The sequence below is a fragment of the Pterocles gutturalis genome, unplaced genomic scaffold (genome assembly GCF_000699245.1).
Source record: "Pterocles gutturalis isolate BGI_N339 unplaced genomic scaffold, ASM69924v1 scaffold12667, whole genome shotgun sequence".
Classification (NCBI taxonomy): domain Eukaryota; kingdom Metazoa; phylum Chordata; class Aves; order Pterocliformes; family Pteroclidae; genus Pterocles; species Pterocles gutturalis.
This window is the reverse complement of record NW_010112932.1, coordinates 7,536-20,788: the sequence shown is the minus strand read 5'-3', so window position 1 is coordinate 20,788 and position 13,253 is coordinate 7,536. Positions and strand designations below refer to the sequence as shown.

General features: G+C 40.0%; 1 protein-coding gene across 1 annotated transcript in view; it reads right to left on the bottom strand.

The window, feature by feature from the left end:
• The window catches only part of RAP1GDS1 (RAP1, GTP-GDP dissociation stimulator 1), a gene marked incomplete at its 5' end in the record, with an annotated part of 48,909 nt that extends 36,553 nt beyond the window's left edge, over positions 1-12,356 (bottom strand). The window contains 2 exons of the mRNA XM_010074256.1: positions 5,585-5,710; positions 12,234-12,356. Coding sequence (XP_010072558.1) covers positions 5,585-5,710; positions 12,234-12,356 — 249 coding nt within the window. The remainder of the gene's footprint in view (positions 1-5,584; positions 5,711-12,233) is intronic.
• Positions 12,357-13,253: the final 897 nt, after the last annotated feature.

Here is a 13,253-nt window from a genome sequence, read left to right as displayed (position 1 = left end):
ACTGAAAAAGGTTATGCCGTTTTTTAAAGAAAACGGAATTTGACTTCTTTCCAGTATGGTTAATTCTTAAGTGCCTGGTTTTCTGCATTAGATCCTGAAATTAAGCTCATCTCCTGAGAGGAATCAGAGAATCACAGGATGTTAGAGATTGGAAGGGACCTCGAAAGATCATCTAGTCCAATCCCCCTGCCAGAGCAGGAACACCCAGATCAGATCACACAGGAACGCATCCAGGCGGGCTTTGAATGTCTCCAGAGAAGGAGACTCCACAACCTCTCTGGGCAGCCTGTTCCAGTGCTCTGTCACCCTCACCGTGAAGAAGTTTTTTCTCATATTCAAGTGGAACCTCCTATGTTCCAGCTTGAACCCATTGCCCCTTGTCCTATCACTGGATGTCACAGAGAAGAGCCTGGCTTCATCCTCCTGACACTCACCCTTTGCATTTATAAACACTGATTAGGAGATGTATTTAACTGTACAATTGAGTAGTTTCTTATTTTTGTCTTTAGCCTTTCTTAGCAGACTTCTGCGAGAGGTCTGTACATCCTTACAGGATGGGAAGCTGAGTATACAAGTTTATAGCAGGTGTAAGGTCTTTTTAACAAGAAGTGTTAAAAATGTTCATGGTCTGGTGTTAAAGCCGGGATCAAGAGAGATCTGGGTCTATGTGAAAGGCCACATCACTGCAATTCAGTAAGGAGTCTCACTATCAATTCCAGTAAGACTGGGTAGATAACAGAGAAATGTACAGCTTGGGAAATGAGAAAAGGATCCAGTAAATTTACTGCAGAAAAAGTTAGATAAACAGCCTTCGGAGGAGAGCCTTTACAGAATGAGTTGGCATTTTTAGTTTCTTTACAATTCTATAGCTGTTTATATCATGAAGTATGGTTGGTGAAAACATGTACCCAGGCTGCTGGTTTCATGAAGAAACAAGGCTGGGGCTGGGTGCACAAAGCAATAGCTTTGAGATTCCCCAACGAGGTCTCTAAGCGCTACTATTAATGTGAGTATTATGGAAGGGCAGAATTGGAAATTTTTCATTTCCCTTACAAGATACATGGAGGGCTCATTTGCCTTTGATAGCTTTCAGAATATGCAGATGCTCTGGACAACAAGAAGGAATTATTTTCTAATGGGTAAGAATCTAATCTCAACTGAAGTCAATCAGAATGACTCTCTCTGGTCTGTATGGCTACCGAATCAGGCTCTAAATATCCTAACCTTTCACTTCCTCTTATAATTTGTATAGTGTAATTATGGTAGCTTCTGTAGTGTGCTCAATGCTATATAAAAACACAGGCAAATAGTTTGTCCATCAGTTCAAAACTGAAGCGTCTAACAAACTACCTGTGGGAAGATCACTGAGATTAAGATAGCATGCGCATCACAAACTTAATCCTAAAAAATACTGTGACACTGCTATCCGCTAAGAAAATACTACTATTTTAATGTAGCATAATCTTTCATTAAAATCTTTGCCTAAAATCTATCTGGTTGGCCTGATCTTTCATCTATACAAACTGCATTGGTGTGTGGGGTGTCAGAGCAGGAGACAGACCTGGCTACATACAGGTTTTGTCCTTCTTCTGCATTCTCATGGGGGTCTTGCAAGAAGGTAGGCCTAACTTGAAAACTGGGGTCTCAGTCTCCCTGTCCCCCAAGTGCTCAATCTGCCACATGAGTCAAGCCACCAGAGTCTCCCCAGTCCATTGGGAAAGAAGCCAGCAGAGAGAGCCAAGGTGTGTACTAACCATCAGGTTTTCATGCAGTGACCACAAGCTGACATTTGGATAATGCTGTTCTTTATCTTAATATCCCAACTGCCAGAGCTGATGGTAGCAAATCATTCCTAGGCTTTATCTATAGCAGAATTTACCATTCTTCTCTGACTTAAGACATTGTTTTTTGTAGCAAGAACCCCGAACAACGGAGATGAGCTCTTCATGTTGCATGTGTAATCAAGCTGCAGGGGGAACTTAGAAGTGAGTTTTGGAGGTATGCCTTATTAGTCTGTAACACCTGTACACCTGTAACAGCCCTAAACGAACAAACTTACCGAAGAAACAGCTCTGGGGAGAATGGCAGGGGGGCTGGAAAGACAGTAGGAGAATAGCTATAGTTTGATTCATGGATAAAGAGTAGTGAAGCAGCTAGAAGAATAGGTCTTATGCTCTGACTGGACAATGCCTAAGAATTTAGCTTTGATTGTAAGCAAAAAACATAACTGGTGGTTGAAAGGAACAAGTGGGCTAGGAGCTTTGCATCTAGTAATATAGTTCAGGCAAAATTCTGTCCCTGAGTGAGGCTGAGGAATCTGTTGTCTGGGGATACGGAAGTACAAGCAGCTGTACTCGGTACAGGCTGTAGATATAGTGGGAGAGAAGGTCTGGTCTCCATTTCCTTGCTTTGCACTTTCTGCTTTGACGAAAATTTGGGGGCTGAGGTGTACATGGCGTTTAGTAGATAAAGCATACAGAACAATTACAGGCTGTACAGGAACACGCAGTAATGTATCTGTTCTTAAATTGTAGGACAGCACTGAACAGTCTGCATACTGTGATTAGTCAAATTTATTGCTTCTGACTTAAAATCTTTTTGGCTGCCTAAATTGTTTCATTCATCTCTGCATACAAGAGGAAGGCTGGTAGCCTAGAAGCCTCATCAGTACTAATAAAGCTTCCTTCTACTCTGCTTTGCAATTATCTTTGCCTTTACTCTTGATGTGCAGATATTCACGTAAAGCAGATCTCTTCACAACATGAACACTTTAAAAAGGATGCTCTCAATGCCGCTTGGGATAAATTTGACCTTTTTTTCCCTCTTTAAATGTTTTTGAAATGCATTTAGTTCACTGTATTTTCTTCCATGCTCAAACAGGTGATTCAGCATTATTTTACAGGGCTAACACTGATGAGGACCCAGAGCATAACACTGTGCATGTGTACCTCAAACTTAACAGAGAAGAAAATCTGTCAGTAAGTCAACAGGTTTTAATTTCATGTTTTCTGTGAGGAGGCGAATCTGTTCAGTAAGGTCTCTGACCAGCAAGTGTGTAATTCCCCTTTTACCTTGTGGAAGGTACTAAACCTCTTCCAGCATGGGACTTAGCCATGAATTACCTTTCCACAGCAGCTGTGTTCCAGGAGTAGCCCCTCCTGAGCTTATGTGGTAATGGTCTTGCCTTCATGCAGCAACTCTGGGATCTGTGAACTCTGAGAAACCACTGCCATTTTAATTTAATCAAGAAAAAAATTCAGGCACATCCTTCTCCCGTGCAAGACCACTTTTAAGGGGCCGTCCCTGTAGGAAATGCCATTTGTCTCACAACTTTCATCCTGCACCATGTGGACTTCTCCCAAAAATAGAGACCCGATTAACTCCTTTTCACACAAACTGCCACTAAACACAGTGATGTGTGCTTGCTGGGATGAAATACAGGATAATTGGGGATTTCAATAAATAGAAAAGTTGCTACGAGCCATTCAATATGGGCTTGATTTCATAATTTCAGCCTAGCATGGATTTGGGACTTAAAGACCTTCCTCATTACAGCATGTTATAATTACATGGGTAGTAGAAGTCAAAAAACACTCACGTATATGGCAAAATATAGTTACTGATGTATTTCAAGCTCTTGTATGAATCCAAATTATCAGAAGGTAACAGCTGCTTTTGTCTCAATTGAAAAGAAAAAGACTATCAATACATAACAACATTTTTTTTTAATTAGAACTATTGGCCTCCACACCGTCTTTGTTATGCTTTAAAGCTCTTTGTTAGGGAAAAATAAGTCACAAATGAAAATATATTAAATTTTATAGTAATAAGCATATTGAAAGTATTTGTCCTAAATAAGAATTTAGGATAGGGTACATAACTATATAATCATTACACATTAAGATAACATACAAAATAAAGTCAGATAAGGTGGAGGTGATGAATAATCACTGTAAATAGCTTCTTCCACTAAAATCCAAGACACTAATCTTGATTTTCTTGACAATTTATTACACTTTCTTCATTAATCTTATTCAAATACACAGGGAAGGTAGTGACTGTCCTCTCACAGGAGCACAGCAACACATGGCACACAGAACACATCACTGCCTACTGTGGATTTTATCAGTGCCAGCTTTGCTCCACAGAAGGGCAATACAAGGCGTGTAATACAGCTTTTCTGTATTGGATAAATCTGGCACTGTAGAAGCCAGCAGTAGTCCACAATACCTGATACTGAAAAACCACTTTTGGGTGTCCTTATCATATTTAATGAAAAATTGTGGTTGAACAACAATGGCATGAATAGTTACGTAGATTTTACTTATATGGAATATAAAAGCAGTGCCACCTGGAAGTGAGCTTTAAATCACATATGACCCTGAAATAAAATATGGTAAACAAATTACGTTAGAGAAAGCTCAACAGCTTCTACTTGAAGTTTCCATGGGGAAGTAGCTGTTCAGTTGATCGGTCACCTTAAAGAAAATCCTAAATGAAGGAATTATACATTAACATCCTCAAACAGTAGTTGTCTGTAAATGGAAATGCCAGCATGGAAAATCTGATTAACTTCCCTGGGGTCAAAGGCAAGGTAATTTAAAACAATATAAAATGAAAATTTCCAAACTAGGATGAAAAAAAGTAACAAAGAGAAAGGCTACTAATAATTCAGTTTTTTCAACAGACAGTATTTAGAACATCAAAACTTTTAGTCAATGCAACACATAGTACAAAGAAAATTTCTTGCTATATGAAATAAGGCACTAAATTTCAAGATAACAAAATACTTTTACAATTTCATCTCGGTTCCCATCTGCAGACATCCATAGGCTTCTAATTCCTTCATGTGCATAGAAAGATATGCCTGGTGTCTCTGCTTCTATACCACATTTATCATGCACTGGGTTTTATCAAAATATTTAAAGTAAGGGATAATGAGGCTGCATTTTCAAAACACTGCAACTACTAGTTTGGTTTTGCAAATGACATATCCATGCATGTAATCAGCACACGGAGTCACAATTGCATTTCAAAACCCAACCACTTGGCACTGCAAAATGTACTGTGCCCCCCAAAAGTGAAAAAAACTCACCAACCTCCCCCGCCTCATAACCCCCGACTACCAAAAATACCAATATGTAATCTTGGAGCAACTGATTGGCCACATAAGAATTATGAGAATCAGCTACATAGCTCAGGAATAATTTCCCTTCTGTCTATTCCCTTCTGAGACATTCTGTTTGAGGAAAAATTAACTATTCAGGCCTCCGTGTATGTAGCACCCGCTCTTTGAAAACCCAGCTCATTATCTTTAAAAAAAACCAAACCCAGGATCACAAATCTTTTCTATTCTTATATCCACTTGTAACACAATATTGAAACAGTTTTTTTTAATCTTTCTGTCACAAAAGCATAATCCAAATGTGATATTCAACTGTTGCATACAATCATAAGAATCATGTGGTCAATAAAAATCAAGAAAGGTGGAAAATGAGCCCCAGTACACAACATACAGAACACCAAAACATTCCCCTCCCTCCTAAAAGAGCATCTATGAAATATGGCATATTTCAACACTCACGGCTATCGTAGCATATATTGCCCAGGGCACGTCCTGTTTGAAGCAATACTTCCTGGTCTTTGCAGTTTAAGAGCTGCACCAAAGGAGGGATTAACCCAGCATCCACACAGGGGTTCCGCATAAATTCTGCAAATAATGCAAAGCCTGTTAAAGCAAGCTGGCTATTTTCAGTTTCATACATTTTAGCTACACTGGCATTGCAACTGGGCCTTTTGTGAGAATAAACATATGCATAGACAAACGATTTAAGTTCTCATGCAAGTTTCTGGAAGTCAGGATTTGGGCTTGTGTTCTTTTCATTATTTGTTAATTTAGAAGGAATTAAGAGTATTTAATTGACTTCCATGGAAACTACTTTAACATAGCTCAGACTAAGCATGTTTTTAGCATCGTAAAGAAGCGCTGAAAAGAACAGTGAATTCACGACCTTCTTCTGCACGCCAACAAATTTAACATAAATTGAAATCACTAAATAACACAAAAGATAACTTAAAACTAGTATTCATACTACAAAATGAGCAGCATTTTTACTCTTTATTCCCTTAATTGGAAGTCCTGAAAAGCTTTTGCTTTAAAAAAAAAAATTAAAAAAAAAAAAAGGAATTAAAGATAAGTAACAGGTTCTTTATTTGGAAGGTAAGGAAAGGAAATGAAAAAGAAAGAAAGAGAAATATGAGAGAGATGATGCGAGCCCAAAGACTTGCACCTCTCCACAGTCTAACTGATGCCCACCATGGGAGGAAAGCTTGAGGACCCATCCACTGGGAAACTCTCTGCCTTTCTCTCCTTCCTGTTATGTCCCTCAGTCACAGAGAACCAAAGTATTATTCCACATCCGTGCAGGTTATAGAGAATGATCCTGGTGCTGGACAGATAAAGGACTGCTCTCCAGAAGGAGCTATGGTTACATTCAGCAGGCACTGTGCTGCACATCTTACAAGGGAAGTTTACAGAAGCAACCCCCTGATACACCAATAGCGTTACTGAATAGATTACTATAGAGCACCCTTCAGAGATGTAGCATGGTAACAGGCAAAAGGTTAATATGTTTTTGATTTGCTGTGAATTGCAAATTATGTCTCTTCCTGATCCTACACTACGTTGGATCTTCCAAAACCAGCTTACCTTTGTGTTACTCAGTCATTTATGCAACAGCATGAACCAGGGTATATGATTCCCACAAAAAGAGATGAAAAAGTTTTTCTGTTTCTGGATCAATAGAACCCCTCACGCCAAAACTCAAAGATTTCATACAATGTTCAAAGTACATATACATCTTCTTAAATACTGCCTTTGTTGCACCTATTACAATGTTCTTTGATGTCTCTGTAGCTACAAAATGTTCTACCTTTTGTAGTTAATCTTGCAGTGTTGTTTTAGCTAAAGAAATAATTGCCATAGAGGTAAGCAATCCTCAAGTGACAAACTTTGATATATCAACAAGTAGTTGAAGTAGAATCAGCACTATTTATGCACTAGCACAGGTCCAACAGAAGATAGTAGTTAGCACAACTGACCACCTTCCTAAGATACTGTTAACATTCTAAAACTGTAGACAGATGCTGTGCTGAAGTAGAATCAGCACTATTTATGCACTAGCACAGGTCCAACAGAAGATAGTAGTTAGCACAACTGACCACCTTCCTAAGATACTGTAACATTTTAAAACTGTAGACAGGTGCTGTGCTGCGATAAATGGCGATCGTATCCATCATAATGAACAGAACAAATATCAGATACATCTGTTCATTAAAATTGGTCTTGCCATGTCCTTTTTATCTATTTCTTTCTTATCACCCACTTTCTTTTTCATCTCAGTGTTTATATACTGAATATATTATGTTCCTACCTCTGTCTTCTCTGTCCTCTCAGTCTCTTCCTCTCTTAATTGCCTATAAAAACTCTTTTCCGTTCCTCAGCTTCTCCCTGCATCACTGTCTTTTACACTCACTAATTTACCATAGTCTGTACATCATCAAAGTCAGATTTTTTTTTTTTTCCCCCCCCACTAATTTACCATAGTCTGTACATCATCAAAGTCAGATATTTTTTTTTCCCCCCCAACTCCTAGTCTATGACAGGAAATGGAACTTGCTCTCCCCTAGAAGACTGAGATTGAGAGGTCTCAGTCTGTTCTGTTGTAGTTTAGGTTCTTGCTCATGTGGTGAAAAGGAGTAAGAAACCCTTCCTCCACCCTCCCTCCATTTGGAGTGAGCCCATAGTCTGTACATCATCAAAGTCAGATATTTTTTTTTCCCCCCCAACTCCTAGTCTATGACAGGAAATGGAACTTGCTCTCCCCTAGAAGACTGAGATTGAGAGGTCTCAGTCTGTTCTGTTGTAGTTTAGGTTCTTGCTCATGTGGTGAAAAGGAGTAAGAAACCCTTCCTCCACCCTCCCTCCATTTGGAGTGAGCAGAAGCTTTCAGTCTCCCATTCAGCAACAAAATAATCAGGCAATATACTGAGCGAACTTTTATTTATCAAGGTAATGTAAGGGCAAGAAGTAACAGAAATGGAGACAGCAACAAAAATGTGGTAACTGCAACTATATTTGCAGGTGATACTACATAGAAGTAAACAGAAGAAAGAGAAGGTAATCAAGAACAGAGTCATTTAGAAGGTTTCCTCTAAACTGGTGGGGAAATGAAGCAGATCCTTGGAAGGGAACAGTGAAGAATCACTTAAGAAGTTAGGAGGAGAACCATGAGGACAGAGTAACATAAACCAAAGGAAGACAAGATTTTGAAAGAGAAATGTAATTGTGTTGTAGGATTACAGATTGTGAAGATGATGTTCTCATTCCTACACCTCTCAAAGAAGTGCAGACTAAAGACCTCAAGAAGAAGGTTTGAAAGGCCCACAGTGGGGAGAGAAACTCTACATAGCAAGTGCCTTCGGTATGCTCACAGTTGAAAGGGAAATGGCTGTAGCTGGAGAGACAAGAGTGACTAAAGGGAGCTGTGTGTGCTTGGATATTTCAAATGGGAGAGATGAACATGAGCTCATGTTGGGAGGAAGAAGAATCCTGTGAGCTGGAGATGTGAAACAGAGCAAGAACACAAAGAGATGAAAAGAAGGAGATGAAACATGACAAAACCACTGGAGCAAGTAGAGTGATTAGATGTGACCAGATGTGTGTGTGTGTGTGTGTGGATGAGGGGTGTCCTGGTTTTGGCTGGGGCAGAGTTAACTTTCTTCATAGTAGGTAGGTAAGAGGCTGTTTTGGATTTGTGCGGAGGAGAAGGCTGATCACATACTGATGTTTATAGTTGCTGACATGACAGTCAAGGACTTTTTAGCTTCTCACACTTTGCCAGTATCTGCAAGTGCAGGAAAAGCTAGGGGGAGCACAGCCCACAATAACTAGCTTAGGATTTGACCTCAGGTTTAGGACCAAGACCCAAACTGGCCAGTGATACATTCCATATCATGCACGTCATGCCTAGTAGATAGATGAGGGGCTATCTGGAAGCTCTCTGTCTCTACTGAAAATAAGAGTATATACAAATATACAAATGTGTGATGCACAGTGATACTGGTCACCACCCAATGACCAAGGCTCAGCCTGTTCCCAGCTAACGATCCTGGAGCAGGGAGAGTCCCGAAACTGCACTCCCATAAAGGAGATAACAGCCCAAGTGTCCCAGACCAAGAGCTGACCGAGGGAGGAGTAGGCCCTGGGGTAAGGAACCAAGCAGAGTGAGATGACCTGGAGCAGAAGCAATCCAGAACAACAAGGGACCTGGAACAAAAAGGGACAAGCTTCTGGAGGGTCCTCACCTATATACTGGGCATGACGTGTATGTTATAGAATAGACTATTGGCCACTTTGGGTCTCAGTCCAGAACCTAAGAACAAATCCCAGGCTAGTAATTGGGGCTGTGCTCCCTCCCACCTTCACCTGTCTGCGGACAGCAGAGAAGCTGAAACAACTTGGGCTGTCCTGGCAACAACTATAAACATCCCTGTTATCAGCTTTCTTCTGAGCACAAATCCAAAACACAGCCTCTTGCTAGCTACTATGAAGAAAGTTAAATCTGTCTCAGCTTAACCCAGGACATCCTCTCTCTTTCGGTTGGCTGTCGGTCTCCCTCTTGGACTCTCGGGCTTGGGCTTCCAGGAGTGCTCTGGGATTGTTAGCCAGGAATAGGCTGGGCCTTGGTCACTGGGTGGTAAGCAGCTGCACTGTGTATCAGTCATTTGTATATTTGTACATTATTATTTTTATTATTATTATCATTACTATTGTCATTAAGGGAATGGAGCATCTCCCTGCTGAGGAAAGGCTGAGGGAGCTGGGTCTCTAGCCCGGAAAAGAGGAGACTGAGGGGTGACCTAATCAATGTTTATAAATATGTAAAGGGTGAGTGTCAGGAGGATGGAGCCAGGCTCTTCTCTGTGACATCCAGTGATAGGACAAGGGGCAATGGGTTCAAGCTGGAACATAGGAGGTTCCGCTTGAGTATAAGGAAAAACTTCTTTACAGTGAGGGTGACAGAGCACTGGAACAGGCTGCCCAGAGAGGTTGTGGAGTCTCCTTCTCTGGAGACATTCAAAGCCCGCCTGGATGCGTTCCTGTGTGATCTGATCTAGGTGTTTCTGCTCTGGCAGGGGGATTGGACTAGATGATCTTTCAAGGTCCCTTCCAATCTCTAACATTCTGTGATTGTGATTATTATTTTCAATTTTATTGTAGTTTAGTTATTAAGTTGTTCTTATCTCAACCCACAAGTCTCTTTTCCCTTTATCCCTTTAATTCGCTCCCCCATCCCTGGGAGGTGGGAGGGTGAGCAAGCGGCCGTGTGGTGTTTTACTACTGCTAGCTGGGTCAAACCACGACAAGGGGAATGGGAAAGGAACACAAGAGATGGGGAAAAAAAATATGCTCTTTTATCAGCAAAGCCCAGAGTCAGAGGCACTACTCCCAGCTCTGCCAGTGCTGCATGGCATGACCATAGGGAAATCAGTTTAACTGCCTGGATTTAATGCCTACCTACTATCTGCAGGATGTTGATAACACAAATTTCTCAAAGTGCCCTGAAGCTTGTTCAAAAAAGGTGCAATATAAGCATGAAACACTTGTATTATTATGTAAGAGGACAAAGAAAACAACAGAATTCAAATGAGTTGTTTCCTGCTATCCTGCTTAAGTAACTATTTCAACAGAGTTAGAATCTAAAGAGAAAAACCCAGCTCATCTCAGTCTTGAAAGCACTGGGCACCTGATATAATTTCTGAATGCCTTCACTTTAACCTTGGCTGCCAGAGGTCCCAGTTTCACCTGCTAATAACTCTAAGAAAAAAGCTATTTTGTATGATGAACCAGGTAAAATGCCAGCTCTCCCGAAGAGTGTACTCAGAAAAGCAATTTAAAAGCTGGCAGGGAAAAGAATACATTATAAACTATTCAGAGATTTCATGTATTAATTCATTATTTGAAAGATACTGGTTAAAATGCTCTGTAAGAGAATCTGTCATGAAACAACACACAGTAATCAGTTAAGCTATTGTGAATGATGTTTTTATGCTTAACTTTCCCCCTTCTGAGGTAGGAGCTAAAAGGACTAACTGTGTGGATACACAGTTGACTGCAACAATCTAAATATACTTATTAATTTATTACAGAATCACACAGAATCACAGAATGTTAGAGATTGGAAGGGACCTCGAAAGATCATCTAGTCCAATCCCCCTGCCGGAGCAGGACACCTAGATCAGATCACACAGGAACGCATCCAGGCGGGCTTTGAATGTCTCCAGAGAAGGAGACTCCACAACCTCTCTGGGCAGCCTGTTCCAGTGCTCTGTCACCCTCACTGTAAAGAAGTTTTTCCTTTACAGTACAGAAAAAGCATGTGATATGGTTGCATGAATCTCTATCACTCTGAAACACTTCTAAGTTTCATTTTCTATGTTTACATTTTTTACTGGCTATTTATCGAAATAATTTTAAAACTTAAAAACTAACAAAGTATATCTTCTTTTCTGAACATTGTTTCTGAATATCCATATATAGCATTGTCTCAAAATCGGTGAATCGGGTGGAGGAGGTCACACAGTGGCTATCAGTAAGAAGCTGTGGTATGGTGATTCCAAAGAAGAGGTGGAAAGTGTATTTATATAATTTAATCTCTTTCTTGAATTTTGTGAGTTTTCACCACTAAGCTAAGTGTACTTAAACACAATTGCAAAAATCATTCTTGACTAATCTCTACAATGCTTCCTGAGATCAATATAACAATCTATTATCCCTTAACCACAAGTATACATACTGCTGTTGTAACCATGTGCACTATGTATAACTGGATGCACAGATGATGCACACCTTTTTTTTTTTTTTTTCGGATTGGTATTTCATAAAGCCAGTGGCATGCTATTTCTGCCCAGTAAATTATACACTTGGTTGTCTTAAAAACTAAATAGCATGAAAGTAAGGGCTTAAAAACTTCCAGCAGCCAAATGCTATTTTGATAGTATTAAAAGCAGAGAAACAAAATTTGACAAAACAAAACCAAAAAGAGTGAAAGGAAGGGATATGAAAGGTGTCTAATCTACAAAATGAAAACATAAATGAAGTAAAACATACTGACAAGTGAGGTGAAAAACTGAAGATGTTCCAGCAGAAAAGTTCTTGTAGAAAACCTCACCATTTCTGGCTACTTCTGCTATGATGTTAGCTACTTTTGCTGTGCAGGAAGATTGTGGCGTCAACAGACTTGCGAACACCTGAAGAACTCCACTTTTCTGGATTTTTTCACTTGTCTCCGTATCTGAAAAATACATCACACAAAAATGACTTGTGCATCAGCTTGCTTTGGGGAAGAAAAGAAAGAAAAGCAGAAGAGAAGTCTTCTCAAAGGTAATTATTAAAGTAGTTATTTTCCCATAGAAGAAGCCAACTACTGTTTTAGTGATTCTATTTATGTGCTCACAGAACTTAATACTTTGCCATTCCTCATCAGTTGATCTTTATAAAGTGACTCCGTTACAGAAGTAAATACAGACACATACTCATGCATACACAGGGAAACTACTGGAGAGACTGGTAGAAAAACTAAAGGTCGTGGAGTGATATGCAGCAGCCTAAAGTACTATGTAAAAATCAAGGAATGTTACTCTGAAGTGACGAATTATTGGAAACATTCACGGAATGATGAGGGAAAGTCCTTACAGCTGAGCGCACAGTTTAACACAGCGTAGGAGTGAGAAACTGGAGAAGAGGGAGAGTTAAGGAGATCCTGGTTTAGGCTTCTCTTACACTCAGCTTGAATATTTTCTATGTTACCCTGCTAAGCTACAATAGCTCCAGTATAGTCTCAGTAGAAGGGAAAGGGAAAAATAAGTTTGTTGTAGTAGAGATGAAAGATTTGTGACAAAACCTTTCCTCTTTCTGCCTGTAGCAGAGAGGAATTGTGCAGCTGCTCCATACCAGGGCCCCACCCAGCACTGCTGGCCCACAGCTCTGTAACAAACTGAAAATTAACGTTGATTCAATCGCCATTAAAGGTAAGGTACTAGATGCTAAAACATACTCTGCTAATGCTTTCAAATAACAGCATATTTAAGTGGAATATTAGTGTGCCACACAATATGATCAGACGGCAGCTATCGCTTTGGATAGCGGCACAACTCCTTAAGCCATTCATAACAAAAGTTACTTGCCTTAT